This window comes from Octopus bimaculoides, chromosome 10, assembly GCF_046866305.1.
Source record: "Octopus bimaculoides isolate indiv1 chromosome 10, ASM4686630v1, whole genome shotgun sequence".
In the NCBI taxonomy this organism is placed as follows: Eukaryota; Metazoa; Mollusca; class Cephalopoda; order Octopoda; family Octopodidae; genus Octopus; species Octopus bimaculoides.
In genome coordinates, this window is record NC_142937.1 from 12,348,501 (window position 1) to 12,368,500 (window position 20,000).

Below are 20,000 nucleotides of genomic sequence, written 5' to 3' on the forward strand. Positions count from 1 at the left end.
ACTAACTGACAGATAGAATAACTACAAAACTGAAATCAAGTACCAGGGTCAATTTAATCGACAAACCCGATGAGACAGTGTTCTAGCATGGCCACAGTTTAATGATTGAAAGAAGTAAAAGTGTTGACCTCATCTCAGACATTGATGGGTAACAGTGCTGACCAACCACGGACAAGCTATTGACCTCTCAGTTGGTTATTAAGTACTCTGTCATATCAACCATATTCTCTCTACGTTTCTTGGTAGAACACTTTATTCTGCATACTTCTCTTCTGCTATAACCAGAAGCTAATACCAGTTTGTTTCAAGAACTTTCTTAGGTCTCATACCGACCTACAGAAATCAAGAGAATATAATGAGAACAATTTCATTTCTTTTTTATATTCTGTTTTATTTTTTATTTCTGTGGATACAGCTTTCACAGGATGACCATGGAAGAGAAATAAGATAATTGACCAATGGGAATTGAGAATTTTCTCAAAGGAATTAGAGACTTAAATGAAATGAAATGGCTTTTAAATTAGATCATGAACCTAGCTCACCAGTAGCTTGATACTATTAAATACTGCTTATTATAGATGGCAAAAATATTTTGTCATTTAGCTATGGTATCTATGTCTGTCTATCAATCTATCTATACAGATAGATAAAGGTGTGTATATATATATATATATATATATATATATATATATATATATATATATATATATATATATACATATATATATATAATATTAGGGTCAAAATTCAAAATTACAGGTAAAAACTCAATTAAAATCAATTTATAAAAAATTAAAATTAAATTGAGCTTTAAAGATAAAATATATATAAAATATATATATATATATATGTATGTATGTATGTATGTAAGTATATATTGTGAAGGCACATGGCTTAGTGGTTAGGATGTTGCACTCATGATTGCAAGATTGTGGGTTCAATTCCCAGACTTGGCGTTATGTTGTGTTCTTCATTAAAGCACTTCATTCCATGTTGCTCTGCATTCATTTTGATATCTGACATGTGACACCCATTGCACCTGTACAGGTAATGTCGATTTGATGAAGAGAGTGTGGTTATGTCTACACAAACATTTGATCACTATAAACAAATCATCTGTGTGGTTTTTCAGTAAGAAATTGTTGAACCCTCATACATCGTTTAACAACGGGAGAGAGTGCTATATATATATATATATATATATATATATATATATATATATGTATGTATGTATATCTATATATACACACGCACACCAATAGGAGTAGGCGTGGCTGATTGATTAAGAAGTTTTGTTTCATAAATATTAGGTCTCGGATTCAATCTAACTTTACACCATTTTCGACTAGTACCTTCCCTATAGTTTCAATTTGGGCAAAGCCTTGTAGGTGAATTTGAGTAGATGAAAACTGTATGGAAAGCTTCCAGATCAAAAGTGCTTCTAATTCATATCTGCAGCCTTGTTACATTACACCACCAAAGGCAAGTGTTTCTAAACATAGTCTTAAGTCAACTCGAGCTTTGTGAATGAAACTGAACTGGCAGAAACTGTGTGGAAGCAGATCTGATTAGATGGGCTGTATCTGGAAATAGCAGCATAGGAAATGGGGACAAGAAGGCAGATTGCTCCAGCTGACACTTTTATGAGTGCAAAACTTTTGGGTTTGCAATAGAAGCCTGTATAGGCTTAGGAACTTGAAGTAGTGACGGCAGCAAACTCACAGGCTGCCCCAATCAGCACACACTCTAGCTATGCCTCTGTATCCTGTTACACACTGTGTCATGCAGAGTCTTTGTGAGGATTCCATTAAAAATACATATGACTGTGGAATATTCATCCACCTATATGTTGATTCAATATACAGGGAGTTTAGTCATCAAACGGATGAAGACTCATCATTGAAAACTAGCAGAAATCGGTTTTACTTTACCTTAGCAAGTGGAGATGATGTTGAATGAAGAATATAAATGGAATAGCAGAAAAATGTAATCAAAGCCAAAAGCAACAGAGAAAGCAGCTAAGAAAGGTTACCTTTGATGATGTACATTTAAAAGTAACTTCTTAGATATTAGCATAGGGACATATATAGTTTAAACAAGTGGTAAAGTTGACTTGTTCATATTATAATCTCTTTTATGTTTTGACATGAAAGACATTAAAAAAATGACAATACCAATAGAATATGGATTCCTAATGTAGTAAAATGCAGCAAAATATTTAGTTCATTGCTGTAGCACATCACCTACTTTACCACCAGCATCCAGGAAGAAGAGCTTCTTCAGTTATTAAGTTCTGATAAATCATCATCGCTGTTGTTTACCTTTGTTCATTGATCATTTCTGATCAAGTAAACCTATAATCAAAGGTGTTCCATTTATGGCCATTCCATCTTATTTTGCATTAATGTACTCTGGACTACATTATCCAATATGAACTTTGGTTTTTAAAGGTGATAGGATATTGTGTCTGACAAATTCGATGAGTATATTTCATACAACAAGCTACCACCTACAATCTTCAATCTTCCTTGTTGGTTTTTTTACCTCTGATTTTCAGGTTGTGCAGGCCTTTTAGAGATTGCAGGCAAATCATATATCTTTTAAGTTATCTATTCTTTTACTTTTTTTCCATTATTTGATTGCAACCATGCTGAGGTATTCTCTTGAAGGATTTATTCAATCAAATGAACCTCAGTATTTATTTTTGCCTGGTATTTATTTTATCACTCTCATTTATCAAACCACTAAGTTACAGGGATCTAAACAAATCAACAGTGGCTGCCAAACAGTGAGAAACAAACACACTTATGAAAACACACACACACACACACACACACACACATTTATACATGTGAATGTATATGACAGGATTTGGCTGAGTTCCAGTCTATCATATAATTCAAAGGACATTGATAAGTCCAGGACTACTGGGCAAAAAAATTACTTGTCCAAGGTGCCATGCAGTGGGACTGAACCTGAAACATGATTCTGTAAAGCAACTTTCTTGCCCTCACAACCATGTCTATTCCTGTAATATCTTTAATATTTTACTTGCCATACTGGGGCACCACATCAAAGAGTTTAGTCAAACAAATCAACAACATTATTTATCTTAAATCTAGTATTTATTTTATTAGTTTTATTGCCAAATTGCTAGGCTACTGGGACATAAATAAACCAACACTGGTCGTCGAATGGTGGCGGGTAACAAACACAAACACAAAGATACACCACACCGTTTCCATCCACCAAATTCACTCACAAGGCATTGATTGGTTGATAATGTAAAAGCAGACACTTTTCGTGAGGTGTCATGCAGTGGGATTGAAACCTAAATCAGGTGGTTACAAAACAAGCTCTTTAACAATGCAGCTATAACTGCACCATTGTCTAAATATGTGTAAATCGACAATACCTATTTCCATGCATCTCGTTTTCATGTCACATCATGTGTGAAGCTCCAATTTCATGTCTTCCTTGGTGTTTATAACCCACCAACAGTCGATCCACATTAGCTTTTCAACCAAAACGTCTCATCATTCACATTATATGTTATCCAATTCAATGCAAATGTCCCTGATACCCCCAACCACAAATAAAACCAAAAAACTAAATAATAAATAAATAAACTTCCTGGCAGATCAACAGATAGAAACAAATAAGGAAATACACTCGAATAATTGTTACACTGAATGATCCTATCAAACACATGGTGTCTACCGAGATACATTTACATGTGCATGCTTCTTGATTACATTTACATATTTAAATTTCCTTGATGAATAATTGATAGACTAGTTTTAGATTTCCAAATCTTTCGTTTTATTTTGTCATTTCTGTTTCTCTAATCCTTTTAATCACTCTACTTTTATTATTATTATTGTTATTTTCGTCATCGTTGTTCTTATTGAGAGAGCAGTGCATGCCATCAAAGCGACACTGGGGTAAAAAATATACGAAACCTAATATACCCACCATGACTTATTTCTTTATTGCCCACAAGGGGCTAAACATAGAGGGGACAAAGAAGGACAGACAAAGGGATTAAGTCGATTACATCGACCCCAGTGCGTAACTGGTACTTAATTCATCGACCCCGAAAGGATGAAAGGCAAAGTAGACCTCGGCAGAATTTGAACTCAGAATGTAACAGCAGACGAAATACTGCTAAGCATTTCGCCCGGCGTGCTAATATTTCTGCCAGCCCACCACCTGATATACCCATCATGACTACCCGTCTGATAACGGTAGACCAAGCATATGCATCACATCCGCATGTGCATGACATGGTGAGCTCATATCAAGACAAACAGCACATGAACTTGTAGGTAGAGCCCAGTTAGAATTTACTTCAGGTCCGGTAGCCCATCCCACTTTAATCTTTTTAATCACTCTACTTTTATTATTATTATTATTATTATTATTATTATTATTATTATTATTATTATTATTGTTGATGTTATTACTAATAATAATAATAATAATAATAATAATAATAATAATAATAATAATGATACAGGGAGCAGACAGAATCATTAGCATTCCAGACATAGCGTTTAGTGGTATTTCATCCATCTTAATGTTCTGAGTTCAAATTCCATCAAGGTCGATTTTGTTGTTCAGTATAGAAAAACAGATGTTAAATAATGATAATGATAATGATGTGTATGTGTGCGTGTACATGTGTGTGTGTATGTGTATGTGTGTGTTTCTGTATGTGTGCCTGTGTTACTGTATCCAATGTCATTTGAGGCTAAATGGCTTTCACATATTCTCACCAGACTTGTCTATTCTGTGTTTCTCTTTCTAATTCTCTCCGGTCATTATCACTTTTGTGTCTCTTCGTTGTTCTCAGACAAGTGGAACAAGGTTTGCTACCTTCAGCTATCCATTTTACTGTTTCACATATTTTTGCTGGACTTCCGACCATGGCCAAAGTATGTGACCCCTAAACTGCCATCAACTCTTCATTATTTCTTCTGTATTGGATACTTGCATTATGTTTTAAAATCCTTTCATACTCAACAGACTTATGCCATTTGATTTCCAAGATGATTCATAATACATTATTCATTAGTCATAATACATTATTCTCAAACATTTTAAGCTGGAAATGTCTTTGACCATGAGTTTGGGTTTACCAATGTTGAACTAGAAGGCTAAGCAACAACATTATCATCAGCAATTTCCCCATTTTGCTTCTATTCTCAAACATAATGAGTAATAAATACAATTATAATTAGATACCTTCCATTTCCAAGAGTGGAGCAATTGAAACAGCTGGCTTCAGTATGAATACCATGTGATTAACATCAACAATAAAGAATTCCAGATGGCCAATGTTCTTAGATGGTAGAATTAGGTATATTGGATGGCTCAGAACCAGAGGAGACAACTTTACACTAAGAAGTGGAACCTGCAATTTCCTGTAATTCAGATCGTCTCATGGTCCTAGCTGACAAAATAGTAAAGGCATTGCCCCAAACGATGTTGAGGGAGATCTCCTGGAACAATCACTCTGACTCAAGATTGCAGATAGCCATCTCTACTATTATAGCAGTGAGCAGGGATATAATCCAGGGGCCAAGAATGCTAGAGGTTTCCACTGCCATAGGCTCAATGTGTCATTCACATACACAATAAATAACTTGCAATGGAGGGGTTCAGATTTTTACAGATTATGATACAATGGTTAGGATCCATGAAATAGACTCTAAGATAAAAATGGGTATGAGATACTTTGGTGGAGCTGCTTTAGTGCCACCTATTTAGTGCCACTAATTTAACAGTGGTTTATTTAGCATCAGACGATTTGTCTCTGGGACCTTTTGGCACCAAACATTTTGTATCATTCTAGTTGACAACTAACTTGTAATCACAACTACTAAACTACTAAACTTCATTTAACTTTCTGCTTTATTTTATGTATATGATGGTCCGTAAAATATTGGTTTTAAATTTTGGCATAATGCCAGCAATTTCGTGGGGAGGGGGTAAGTTGATTACATTGACCCCTAGTGATCAACTGGTACTTATCTTATTGACCCCAAAAAGATAAAAGGTAAAGTTGACCTGGGTGGAATTTGAACTTAGAACATAAAGACAGATGAAATACCATAAAACATTTTGTGTGGCATGTTCAGGATTCTGCTAGCTTGCCACCTTAATGGTCAAGGAAATATGGACGAGACACAGGAAAAAAAAAGATTTTCTCACAATAGATTGCTGTACATCTCTGACAAAGCAGAACTGACACTGAATTTTAATCTTGGCAGTGAAATGAATGTCTGGTAGAGTGAGAAGCATTAAGAAGTACACGTGCTTGCTTCCAGTACCAAAACAGTTTCAAAGTTCATCCAGTCGGTCTTGCCAAATCACCAATGTCCAAAAAGCTGCCTCCAGTCATCCATCTCGTTCCGGGACAAAATAGGGTCGTGCTAAACTGGGCCCAAGAAAATCAAGCCCAAGCCAGAAAACAAGAAGGGAACCAATGAGTCATGATGCTATATCCAAATTCTTGTTATATCTGAATTCAAATAAATTCAGAGGATGTTTAAATGGAACGGTATTATACTCCAAATGAGTGCCTCCCATTCACAGCCAAACTGAAATACTGCATTCCAAACTACTCTGTTGACATTTGGTAGAAATTTGATCTTCATAATAAATTCTATTTGAAATTCTTCACAGATACAATTCATTCCCAAATTTGTTTTCAAGTTAACATTTCAGCAAATTTGTTATAAGGTCGACCTTTTCTAGATTGATACACTTGACACCTATATCTTGTCATATCTTCATCTTACACCATAAAAAAAAAAATTAAAATGAATGCATTTTCATTTGTCTTTTTTTTTTTTCTATCTGACATGGTTTCACTGCATTTGAAGGAAATAAAAACTTGGAAATAAATAAATATATTATTACCAAGAATGGCACATGAATGAATCCAATGAAGCCATCTCCAGTGACTCAATAATGCTAATAATGAAGTTAATAAAATGAAACTGCTGCAAAATTTATTGTAAAGCTGACATTTACATGAATTTGTTGCAAGTTTTAATGCTGTTATAATTTACACTTAAAGCTGATAGGAGTTTTATTCTGATATAAGACTAACCTTTATAACAACATGTTCCAACATTGAGAAGTTAGGAATTTTTTCAAAAATTTTATTGTCAGGTTAACTATTTATTAAAACTTGTCATAAATTTGAATTTTTTTCTTCCTTTTATTTGCAGAAAAGCAATAAATTTATGATGGGCTGAGAAGATTATTATTAGTTAAATCAGCATTGTAGCCAATTAATTTCCTTTCATTTACATTTTTTTAAGGACCTTGCCTTAAGACTGCCAAGAATGTAACATAATGTTGTTTCCGTATCAAGGCAGAAATGTTAGTACACCGGGCAAAATGCTTAGCGGTATTTTGTCTGCCGCTATGTTCTGAGTTCAAATTCCGCTGAGGTAACTTTGCCTTAATCCGTTTGTCTGTCCTTGTTTGTCCCCTCTGTGTGTAGCCCCTTGTGGGCAGTAAAGAAATAAGAAACGTTAGCATGCCGGTATTTCATCTGTCTTTACATTCTGAGTTCAAATTCCTCAAAGGCTGACTTTGCCTTTCATCCTTTTGGGGTTGATAAATTAAGTACCAGTTACGTACTGAGGTTGATCTAATTGACTGGCCCCTTCCCCAAAAGTTTTGGGCCTTGTGCCTAGAGTAGAAAAGAATATTGTTTTTGTATCTTAGGGCAGTGAACTTGCAGAACCCTTAGCTTGCCAGGCAAACTGCTTAGTGGCAGTTCATCTGTCTTTATGTCCTGAATTCAATTCCTGCCAAAGTTGGCTTGTCTTTCATCTTTTCAAGGTTGATAAAATAAGTACTGGGATCAATGTAATCAACTTACCCCACCCACAAAATTGCTGGCATTGTGCCAAAATTTGAAATCAGTTTCGTTTCTGTATCACTATAAAACTGAAGCTGCTGCTGCTGCTGCTATTGTCATTCTTACTGCTGCTGCTGTTATTTAGACAAGACCAAATCTGATCAGCTGATCTCTGATCATCAAAATTTGTCATACATCAGTGCTGGGAACTACTTTGTCCAAAAAATCTCAAAACAAATCTGTCAACTTGTATCAATATAAGAAACTATTATAATAAGGGTTTTTATAATTCCTCATGAAGGACGACAAAAGTGATTGACTGCGTTGTTTCTTTCTCTTTCTGTGATGTGTGTGTGTAAGTGTGTGGGTACGTGGTGTGCTTGTGTGTATATTCGTTTCTTATTTTGTTTTCACTAGAATCTATTACTGGACTGTAGTCATATCAAGAAAGTGGTATCTGCCTCATATACACCTCAGTTCTTATTCTTCAGTTTAGCGATCATTTTATTGATCACTACTTGTCGCGCAACTAAGTTCATTATTATTATCATGATCATGATGATAAAATTATTCTAGTATTTTCTACCTTGTCTTATTTTCCTTATACATATCAGCTTGTGAGTTACTTTTCTACCTTCTAAACATATATATATATATATATATATATATATATATATATATATATATATATACATGTGTGTGTGTCTCTGTGTGTATGTGTGTGTGTGTGTGTCTCTGTGTGTGTGTGTGTGTGTGTGTGTGTGTGTGTGTGTGTGTGTGTGTGTGTGTGTGTGTTTACAATCCTGTAACTTGGAAAGAGAGACTGATAGAATAGTACTAGGTCTAAAAAAATAATTACCAGGTTTGATTTGTTTAACTTAAAATTCTTCCTTGTAGTGCCCCAACAGGGTCAGGCCACAGTCTAATGACTGAAACAAGTAAAAGATTAAAGATTAAGAAAGATTATATATATATATACACACACACATACTAATAGGATGCTGCTGATACCTCATGCACTGCTACTCAAAGTTTCACGCAATACATGTTTCACCAGGTGATATTGTTTATCAAACCCTGTTTCATATAAAATTACATGTAGCAACACAGAAGTTACCTGCTGTACTGCTGCATACAATAACAATTATACTTTACGACATGTACTGGATAATTTTCACACAGTTTTGTGAAGCAAAACGCAGACACACACACACACACACACAAGCCAACATCAATGTGTGCATGCTTGTATATCTATTTATGTTATGCTTCCTAAGTATGTGTGTTTGGATGTACACATCTATGTATGAATGAATGCATACATGCAGTGCTTCAAAATGCATAATTAAATGAAGTATTTGTGTATATATATATATGTCTGTGTGTATATGTGTATATATATAAATGTGTATATATATATGTACACAAAAATAAATATATGTATATGTATCTACATAGATATTTGAATGTGTATATGTATATGTATATATTTGTGTATATATATGTCTGTGTGTACATGTGTATATATATGTTTGTGTGTACATGTGTATATATATATATATATATATATGAATGTGTATATATGTACACACATTCACACTCATATATATAAATAAATATATATATGAGTGTGAATGTGTGTACATATATACACATTTATATATATACACATATACACACAGACATATACACAAATATATACATATACATATACACATTCAAATATCTATAAATAAATATATGTATGTATATATATTTATAATGTGTATGTGAGTATATATATATATTTGCATACACACACACACATGTAATGGTTATTGCATACATCATACTGAATGAAATTCCAGAGAGAATGAACATGCTTAACACCATGCTGTTATGCTTTAATAATCATTTTGTTTGTTGAGAACATGAAAAACTATATCTCAGTGAAAGTTCTGAGATAACAATTTCTATGGATTTCTAGGGGTGTTTTCATTGAATCTGTAAGATGGTAGTCATATAACAGAGAAACCTTCTGTTGTGAAGGCACATTATGAAATAAGGGATTTCGCCCAAAGGAAAACATTTGTTATATTATTGTTGCATTGTATTTATTAACATAACTTGATGCTAGTTATCATTAATCTTTTATTCCAATGGAGAAATGGAAAACATCTCCAAGACCTCCAGAGGCTTTGAGGTTGAGTCATTCAGAAATTCACTTCACAATTGAGAGGTTTATGGTCAGTGGTCAAGCAAGAATGTGTGTTGCCCAAGGCAGCCCTTCAGTTAGCTACACATTCCCTTTCATTTATTCAGGCTTATACAGTAGAATCAAAAGTGCAGCACCGAGAAAAGCAATACCTGAGGTGAACCACCTCTCTACCCTAACAGTTATGCAACTGTTCAGAGTTCAATCCCACATGTCATGCCAGGCAAGTGTTTTTGCCCATAGTTTCAGCTTAGCCCAAACCTTATAAGGGATATTTTGAGCAGAGCAGACTGAAAACAGAGTAGAAACCACATAGATGGGATGGTCTATAGCAGGATATTGAGCCAAAGATTTAACTTATTGCTTTGTTTGAAAGCACCACCTGACTATTGGGTACTTTTAGCTGGGTCTACTTTGAGTTCCTTTGCGTTTTAGTTCTAAGGACCATTTTTTATTCCTGTCACTAGTTTAGGAATGGAAAAAACAAAAAAGGATCTTAAATACCACCAGTTATCCTTTGACTAATTAAGGATAATATGCACACACACATGTATATAAGTGTTTGAGTGTTTGTGTGTGTGTGTGTGTGTTTGTGTTTGTGTGTGTGTGCGTGCGTGCGTGTGTGTGTGTGTGTGTGTGTGTGTGTGTGTGTGTGTGTGTGTGTAATAGCATCATCTTAAGGCTCTGTGTGTGTGTTTTCAAAGCTTATCTCTACATTCTGTATCCATAAGTAAATGATGGATTAAATATTCTTTTGGATTTAAAGCAAGTGTTTTGCAACTAGAACTGCAAAACATAGCACAAGCTATGCTCTCATATATCATCATCATCATTTTACATCCAACTTCCATGTATGTCCTTATGTATATGCATATGTATATATATATATGTGTATATATATGAGTGTGTGTATATATATATCATCAGGGAATCATAAATCCCCAAAAGAAGCACACTCTAAGATACAGAGCAGTAGAGTAGATAGATAAAGATGGATATGGCTGCCCTATGGTGTTACCATAGTAATAAAGTATTCCTTTTAGCAAAAATCTCTACCCTACCTGCTATATCTAAGTCAGTGGTTAATTGTTTGGCTTCACTGTTGATGTTGTTGCATGTATGTGGAGAAGTGCACCTTTAGTTCTGTGTAATATAGTTTTATAACAGCCTGTCATAAGTATGGGCATCTATCCTATATAGATTTCTAGATTTCTCTGAGAAGATTAGGGACCTGTTGGAATTTTTTAGTAGTCTAATTTCGGTATGGAGCTTATGATGGAAGGAGCAAGAGGACTTATAGAATTTTAGACCAGCCATATCTATTTTTATCTATCTAATCTATCTATCTATCTATCTATCTACCTATCTATCTATCTATCTATCAATCTATCTATCTATCTATCTAATTTATCTATATATCTGTCTATTTATGTATGCGTGTATCTATCTATCTATCTATCTATCTATCTATCTATCTATCTATCAATCTATCTATATAAATATATATATATGTATGATGTATGTATGTATATATGAGTGTATGTATGCATGTATGTATGGATGGATGTTTGAAACTGTCTGCAAGTCCATTCTTTACATTGATCATAATTACATTTATATTAATGTTTAATTAACATCAGTGAAATATGTTTTCATTTCATTTACTACTGTTTTAATTACATTTTATAGTCTTCAAAAGATTGGTTTGATAAACTCTAGTTTATGTTAATTTTGTTTATTGTAGTGACATTTAAGTATAAATCTTTTGGGGTTTCTATTAGGTTATATACACCTACTGTGGGTTTAGAAATTTACACATTGTATTGTGTTGTGGGAACTCTGTTCTGTCACAAGTACTACTAAGTGAATTTTACTGCTAAGTCAACTAATTCCCATGTAGTACCTAAAATCATTTTATGTTGTTCACACCATTCTACAGAGTAGTACTGTTTGGTGTCAAAACAACAATGTTTTCCAGAAGAACAGCTGATGATGGGGAATATTTGTTTATTTAGATAAATTATGTTGTTATTGCATGATACCCTTTTTAGATTTTTTTTTACCTAGTTTTACGTCTTTCAGCATTTCAATGTTATCCTCACTTTAAGTTCAAGTTATCTATGGCTTTTTTTTTATTGTCTTGTATGTGTTTTTGTTTAATTTCAAGTGTTTCCATTGTTTGTTTTTTTTTAAATTTAATTTTGTGTTTAATGGATTACAAGGAACATCTGTGTAATTGGATCCGGTTTAATGTTTTAGATATTTATTCCTGTCAGTTCATTAAGAATTAAGTGATAACAAGATTTATTAGGTTAGGTGTTGGCTAACACACACACACACACACACACACACACACACACACACACACGCGCAAACAGATAGATATACAATATTTTCATATGTATATATATATATGTGTGTGTATGAATATATGTACATATGTACATATATATTCTGTTTACATACATTTGTTTATGCATAAATATATATATATGTGCATGCATGTGCATGTGTATGTGTGCAAATGCATGCCCCACCACACACACACACTTGATGCACAAGCACACACATACTCACCAAAGACTGCAAAGTTTCATCATCATCATCACCATCATCATCATCAACAACATCATCATCATCAACATCGTCATTGTCATTGTTTAACGTCCGCTTTCCATGCTGGCGTGTGTTGGATGGTTCTCACTTAATACTCATTCAGGCATTGAAAAACACATGAACATGATGATAATATCATATGCATTATGGATGCATGCATACGTACGTACATACATACATACATACATACATACATACATATGGCAGAAGCCATAGCCACTCATAATACAAAGGAATACTGGTTGAATATTCCAGAGAAGACCTGAATAAAATGTAAACACAACAGACCCGATATAATGATTTGGGATAGAGAAGAGAAACTGTGTACAATTGTGGAAATTAGCTGCCCAGCGGCTGTTAACATAAAGCTGAAGATTAATCAAAACAAAGAGAGCACCTATGCCGAACTATTGAGAAATTTGCAGGTACTCTATCCAGATTACAAGTTCAGGTTTATACTTGTAATTATTGGGGCCCTGGGGCATGTAACACACCGCCTAAATACCAATCTTGAGAAATTAGGCTTCTCAAAACCAAAAAGGAGAAAGCTAATTCAAAGACTACAGATCCAGTCCATCACCAGAACTGTAAAAATCTGTAAAACTTTCCAGAAGTTTATCATTTAAATATATCTGAGCATGAGAATATGTATATAAAACATACATACATACATATATACAAAAATACCCTGTTGTTGATGTTGAAATTCCATTAAAGAAGCCTTGGATCTAGGTTATAAACTAACTTTTTCTCTGTTGGCAAGAAATCTTGAAATAAACTGACTAATAACATACGTACATGTCTAGATATGCAACTATAAGCATGAGAATACATACATAAAGCAAAACATACAGATCTGCACATATACATACATACATACTTACAAAAATCCCTTGTTGTTGTTGAAATTCCAATGAAGGAGTCTTGGGTCTAGGTTAGAAACCGACTCCTTCTTTATTGGCAAAAAATCTTGAAATAAAACTGAACAATCACATACATACATACATATATATTTTGGAGATAGCATTCTCAGATAATATACAGAAGCAGAATACTAGGGTGAACTTGAACCTTCAGACCAAATATTAGTTATACAAGATGAGAACCCTTAGGCCATTTCCTCATGTGGTGTTTTGGTACACCTAAAGTTATTTCAATGCCTATATGTTTGTTCTCTATTGAAATGCTACACAAGCTTAAAGAACAAAGTATAGATTACAAATTCATTTTATTGAAAAATTTGAAATTGGCCAATATCAAACTGAATGAAATTGCTTTCAAATTTGATTTTCAAATAAAACTGTTAACTTGGAGAAAAATTACATAGAAATCTTCTTTGAAAGTTTATTTAATTCTTCCGTATACCAATGATGATTATAATTATAGCATCAACTACAATAACAAAAGTTTTAAATTCATATGCTTTAGTAATTTACCAAACTTCCCCGTTATTTCTGTCTCATTCAGTCATTTTTAGAGAATATTTTATTGGTCATGAAATGACAGCTATTAGATGTCTAAAACTTTGAATACTTTGATATTTTCAATGTGTATTCTTACAATCATTCCAAATTCTATATTTGTTGCCATTTCTTTACTGATTTTTACACATTTTTCTATAGACGCAAAGAATATGTGTAAAGTGTATGAGAATGCTTGGCAAACGAATCTTGATTTTCATGTTCATTGATCTCTGAAATCATCTCTATGCTTTGTTCAGAAGAGAGAATTAAACTAGGTTCAATGAACTTTATATGATATTGTTTATATATGCTGTATCTATCAATACATGTGTATACACTGATAAACAAATATATGGATACATATGCATGAGTTTGTATATTATTATTCATGTTTATACTGTTCTTCTGCTGCTATTATCATTGTTGTTGTTGTTGTTGTTACTAGTAGTAGTAGTAGTATATAAACACATGTATGTGTGTGCGTATTGTAAATGCACATATAAGTACATGAATATAATATACATTGTACACATAAAGACACACATACATACATATATTCGTGTGTGTATGCATACAGATATATGTATGTACATATATATATATATATATATATCCATATATATATATATATATATATATATATATATATATATATATATATATATATATATATATATATTTACACCTGTGCATATACAGGAATAATTTAGAGTATATTTAATGAATACATATATTTTGTATCACTATGAAAACATAACAACCTATTGATGAACCATTTAAGTTTTGGTATATAAAAGTTTAGGAGTGAAAATTGCCCAATGAGTTTCATCTTTCTGTAAAGTTCATCCAGCTTCTTTTACAACATCATTCAATTACTGAAGTTAATAAGAATATGTCTGCTCATTGAAAAATGTAAACAAACTGCATCTTTCATAAAGAATATGATATGACAGTATAAGTTTGATGGCTGAGTTCTAACTTCAAAGGAATTATTATATTCACAATCGAATTGTGTTGGTAATTTTTCATTAAATACCTGGAATCACGATTGTATTGTGATGTAAATGTCTTTATACTAACAATACATATATATATATATTGATAGATCAATAGATAGCTAGATAGTTAGATAGATAGAAAAAGGGACAAAAAGAGAGAGAGAGAGAAACATTCACAGTGTGTGTGTATGTGTGTGTTCATGCTTATTTTTGTCTCTCACTACTTGACAACAGTTTCTTTATGTCCCCATATAGTGACCTGGCAACAAAAATAAAGGTTGATAAGCTAAGTACAACACTTAAAATAAGTACTGGGACCAATCTGGTCAATTAACCCCTGAACATCATTCTACAGTATAGCCATAATCCTATGAGTAAACCTAGTAAAATAATCCTTTCTACTATAGGCACAAGGCCTGAAATTTGGTGGATCAAGGATATTCAACTAATACTTATTTAATCAACCCTGAAAAGATGGAAGGTAAAGTAACCTCAGTGGAATTTGAATTCAGAATGGTAATCTGGAAGAAATGCCACTAAGCATTTTGACCAGCATGCTAAATGAGTTTCCCAGCTTGCAAAAATAACCCTCTCTGCTATTAGTCAAGGCCTGAAAGCTTTGAGGAGAGGGCTAGTCAGCTACATAAATCCCAGTGCAAAGAATTTTGCCAGCTTGTCACCTTTAAAACCAGTAAAATAACAAAGAGGATTATATATATAAATATATATATTCTAACGGCGGTGCATCAGCATGGCCGCAGCTCTGAGCTGAAACTATAAGATAAAAAAAATATATATATATAATTCATTCTGTTGGGTGGTTGGTGTTAGGGAGGGCATCCAGTCATAAAATCCCTGCCACATCAGACACAGAAGTCTGGTGCGGGCTTCTGCTCAACCGGCTCCTGTCAAGCCATCTTTTTGCATGCCTGCATAGAATGCAGATGTTAAACAATGACGTTAATCATGATGATAATGAATTATGTATATATGTGTGCTGGTGCCACATAAAATGCATTGGTGCTGGTACCACATTAAGAGCACTGGTTCTGGTGCCTCATTAAGAACACTCATGGTGTCACATTAAAAGCACTGGTGCTTGTGCCACCTAAATTTCACTGGTAATAGTGCTATATAAAAAGCACCTAGTACATTCTGTAAAGTGGTTGGTGTTAGGAAGGGCATGCTGTTGTAGAAATCAAACCGAAACCAGACTATTGCAGCTCCTGGCTTTATCAGCTCCTGTCAAGTTGACCAACCCATGCTAGCATGGAAAAGAGACGTTAAATGACGATGATGATATATATGTGTGTGTGTGCGTATGTTTCTGCATATCTTGTTGTAAAAACAAGAACATAGATGAATTTCAATGGGTTACTATAAATATTTTCAAAATTTATAGATTGCAGTGTTTATTCAGCTATTCTACTTTAACAAATTACTGACCAGTTATTGATCAATATCTCAAGAGTTCTTCACCGAGCATCATGACACCATATTAAACTTGATGTGGGATTAAGTCTTGCATAACCACAACACATTTATCACTTCCTTTCCAGACTGATGGTGATGCTATACACTGTAAAATACATCAACACACTGGAAAAACTCAACAGTAAACACCATCTAAAATTAAATTATAAACATATTTTTAGTATTATATTCTTCAAAAACATGATACATTCCATTTAATGCTTATCACACTACTTACATATGTTCATATACACAAAAATAAACCTCATATTTCAGTCATATTTTCCATTTAACTTCCTAACTTGTTTCAATCACTGGACCACAGCTTTGTTGGGGCATCACTTTGAAAGGTTTCAATCCAACAAATACAGGTACAACAGAAACAGGAAGAAAGAGTGAGAGAAAGTTGTGGTGAAAGAGTACAGCAGGGTTCGCCACCATCCCCTGCCGGAGCCTTGTGGAGTTTAAGGTGTTTTCGCTCAATAAACACTCACAACGCCCGGTCTGGGAATTGAAACCGCGATCCTATGACCGTGAGTCCACTGCCCTAACCACTGGGCCATTGCACCTCCACCCACATACACACTCTCATATACACACATACATACTGTTATACATAAATATACACACACATACATACAGACAGACATACACACATACATACACAGATATAATTTTCCTTCATTTAATTTAACTTAACCTAACAATATTATCTTCCCAATATAAGCAATTACAAAATTTCTCCCATAAATGGAAAGTTAAACCTCAACCATATATTATTTTACCTTCTTAATTTAATGTTTCAATGACTTTTATTTCATATGAAAAGACTTTTACAAAACATTTCTGTATAAAAGTGTCTGAACAGAATTTAATACAAAATACAATTTACTCATAACTATCAGTTTTCAGAAAATTATTAAATATATGTGAATGTATACATACATGGAAATGTGTATAGTATATGACACACAATTAGTTGTGCGTGTTTGTGTGTGAGTGTATAATATATATTTACATTTGTGCAGGGTATATACATATATGAATGCATATATATATATCTGTATCTATTTATCTATCTATCTATCTATCTATCTATCTATATATATATATATATATATATATATATATATAGATAGATAGATAGATAGATAGATAGATAGATAGATACATATATACATATATATACATATATATATATATATATATATATATATATATATATATATATATATATACATATATATATATATATATATATATATATATATATATATATATATATATATATATATATATATATATATATATACATATATATATATATATATATATATATATATATATATATATATACATATATATATATATATATATATATATATATATATATAAAATCTTATAAACTGTATACATATTTTCAGTTTCTATTTTTCTTTTGCTACATTAAATAAGAAAACTATTATTATTGTATATCTTTGAATGGTATCAAGAATGAATTTAAATTTGCCGCATTCAGTTTTCTTTTCTTTTCTTTAATATTTATTTCTTTACATTCACATATGTATAATCGGTATTATATTTTTCATTTCTTTCTTCCATTACATAGAAAATGCACCATTTTGAAGAAAGGCTAAACCAATGGACTGTGTTAATTCTGTGCCTTACTGGTGGATTTATGTCGGATAATGGTGAGTAAAACAAATATTTTTTTAATGCATAAAACAAAGAAAAAATTTGCTTCTATTATTTCAGAAGCAGTTTCTGTTTCCAAGATCTGAGTCTCTGACTGTGATATATGCTTTTCTTTCTCTTTACAATTTTCGTTTTCATTATTCTATTTCAGAAAATATAATGTTTGCTACATCATTTATTATTCTCATATTTATTAAAATACAAAAGAAAAATAGCATCTTTTCTGTTAGAGAAATTGTTTACATTTCTTATACAAATATAATTCTCTTTGCTCATTGTCAGAGGCAAAAAAACAAAAAAACAGTAGTAAATTTAAATCTGAAAAGGTTATTCGTGACGTGTTAGAATAATAGTTTCTACCTGGATTTTATTTCATTTCTGTATGGCACACTTCAAAATTTAACTCAAGAACTCAGTTTATCAGCATTCATATAGATGACCAATTAAATCTGGGATCAACTCTGTTTGTTGCTCAAATATCGTACCTCTCTCTTATTGTCAAGCTGATACATTATTGTTGTGATCAACTGTAACAGGAGCAAATATCATTTTATCTTATTCTCAGCTCAGATGAGCAATTATATCAGAAGCAAATATCCAAACTTTATCTTGATTTCAGATGGTGAATTAAAGATATGATCAGCAGTATTTGAATAAAATATCGTAACCTAATCTTGCTCTTCCAATAAAGCTTGTTAAATGGATTGATAATAACTTGCGTTTTATAGTTCTCATCTGGCATTATGTAGATCATAATTCTTATCAGAAAGATTAATTTCTTTACAAAGTTCTATACATTTCTTTTTCGCTTCTTTTTGGTTTTTCTCTTTTTATTTTTTTTGCATGTGGTAGAATTCAAAACAATACTGAGATCTTAGTTAACGAATGACAAATATAAAAAAAATGCAACCATCTTTATCCAAACCAAATATTCTAAATTTAATTTTGTTTTCATATCAGAGGATCATTGTAAGCTGGAATGAAATGCATCAACATCAAACAGTTTAACTTTACTTTGATCTCAGATCAGATTTGCAACAAAGTATGGATCAGATTAATCAAAATCACATAACTTAACCTTATTTCAATCTCAGCTCAAATAGCTTATCAGAATCAAAACTATCTGCACCTTATCTTATTCTCAACTTCATAAACCTCAAAGCTGGGATCACCTGCATCAAAGCCAAACATCCTGGTCTTAAGTTATATGTACTTTACTTTCTTTGTATTTTATGGTGTGCAGAGGAAGTAGGATTTCTTTGTAATGTGTAATTTCTGTGTGTTAGTAAGATATCTCATATTCAATGGTCAAATATAATTGTCATTCAATATCTGTGGATTCCGTCATTGAGATGGTTTATCAACCTCAATTTTTTATCCTTACAATATTTATTTGATTTATTTGGTTCTTCATTTAAAATTATTTATATTATCAATTATACTGAATGCATTTAAATGTAACACACACACATGCACGTATACACACCCACACTCACTCACACCCACACATACATACATACATACATACATAACTGCATGCATACATACATTTGGAGTGGGAACTGTATTTTGCAAAAATACGTATCATGTGAAGGTGAATTGACTAAAAGACAAATTAATACAGAATGTATTATTTGAAGAAGAAGCAAAGTTATTCATCTAAAATATCAATATTTTTT

The 20,000-nt window shown here is 32.5% G+C and overlaps 1 protein-coding gene across 22 annotated transcripts in view; it reads left to right on the forward strand.

The window, feature by feature from the left end:
- The window catches only part of LOC106869227 (tolloid-like protein 2), a 1,141,949-nt gene that overhangs the window by 243,176 nt on the left and 878,773 nt on the right, over positions 1-20,000 (forward strand). For all 22 annotated transcript variants that reach the window (XM_089358367.1, XM_089358378.1, XM_089358375.1 and 19 more), the window contains one exon: positions 18,236-18,317. In XM_089358367.1, the coding sequence (XP_089214493.1) occupies positions 18,239-18,317 (79 nt within the window). In that variant the 5' untranslated portion in view covers positions 18,236-18,238. The remainder of the gene's footprint in view (positions 1-18,235; positions 18,318-20,000) is intronic.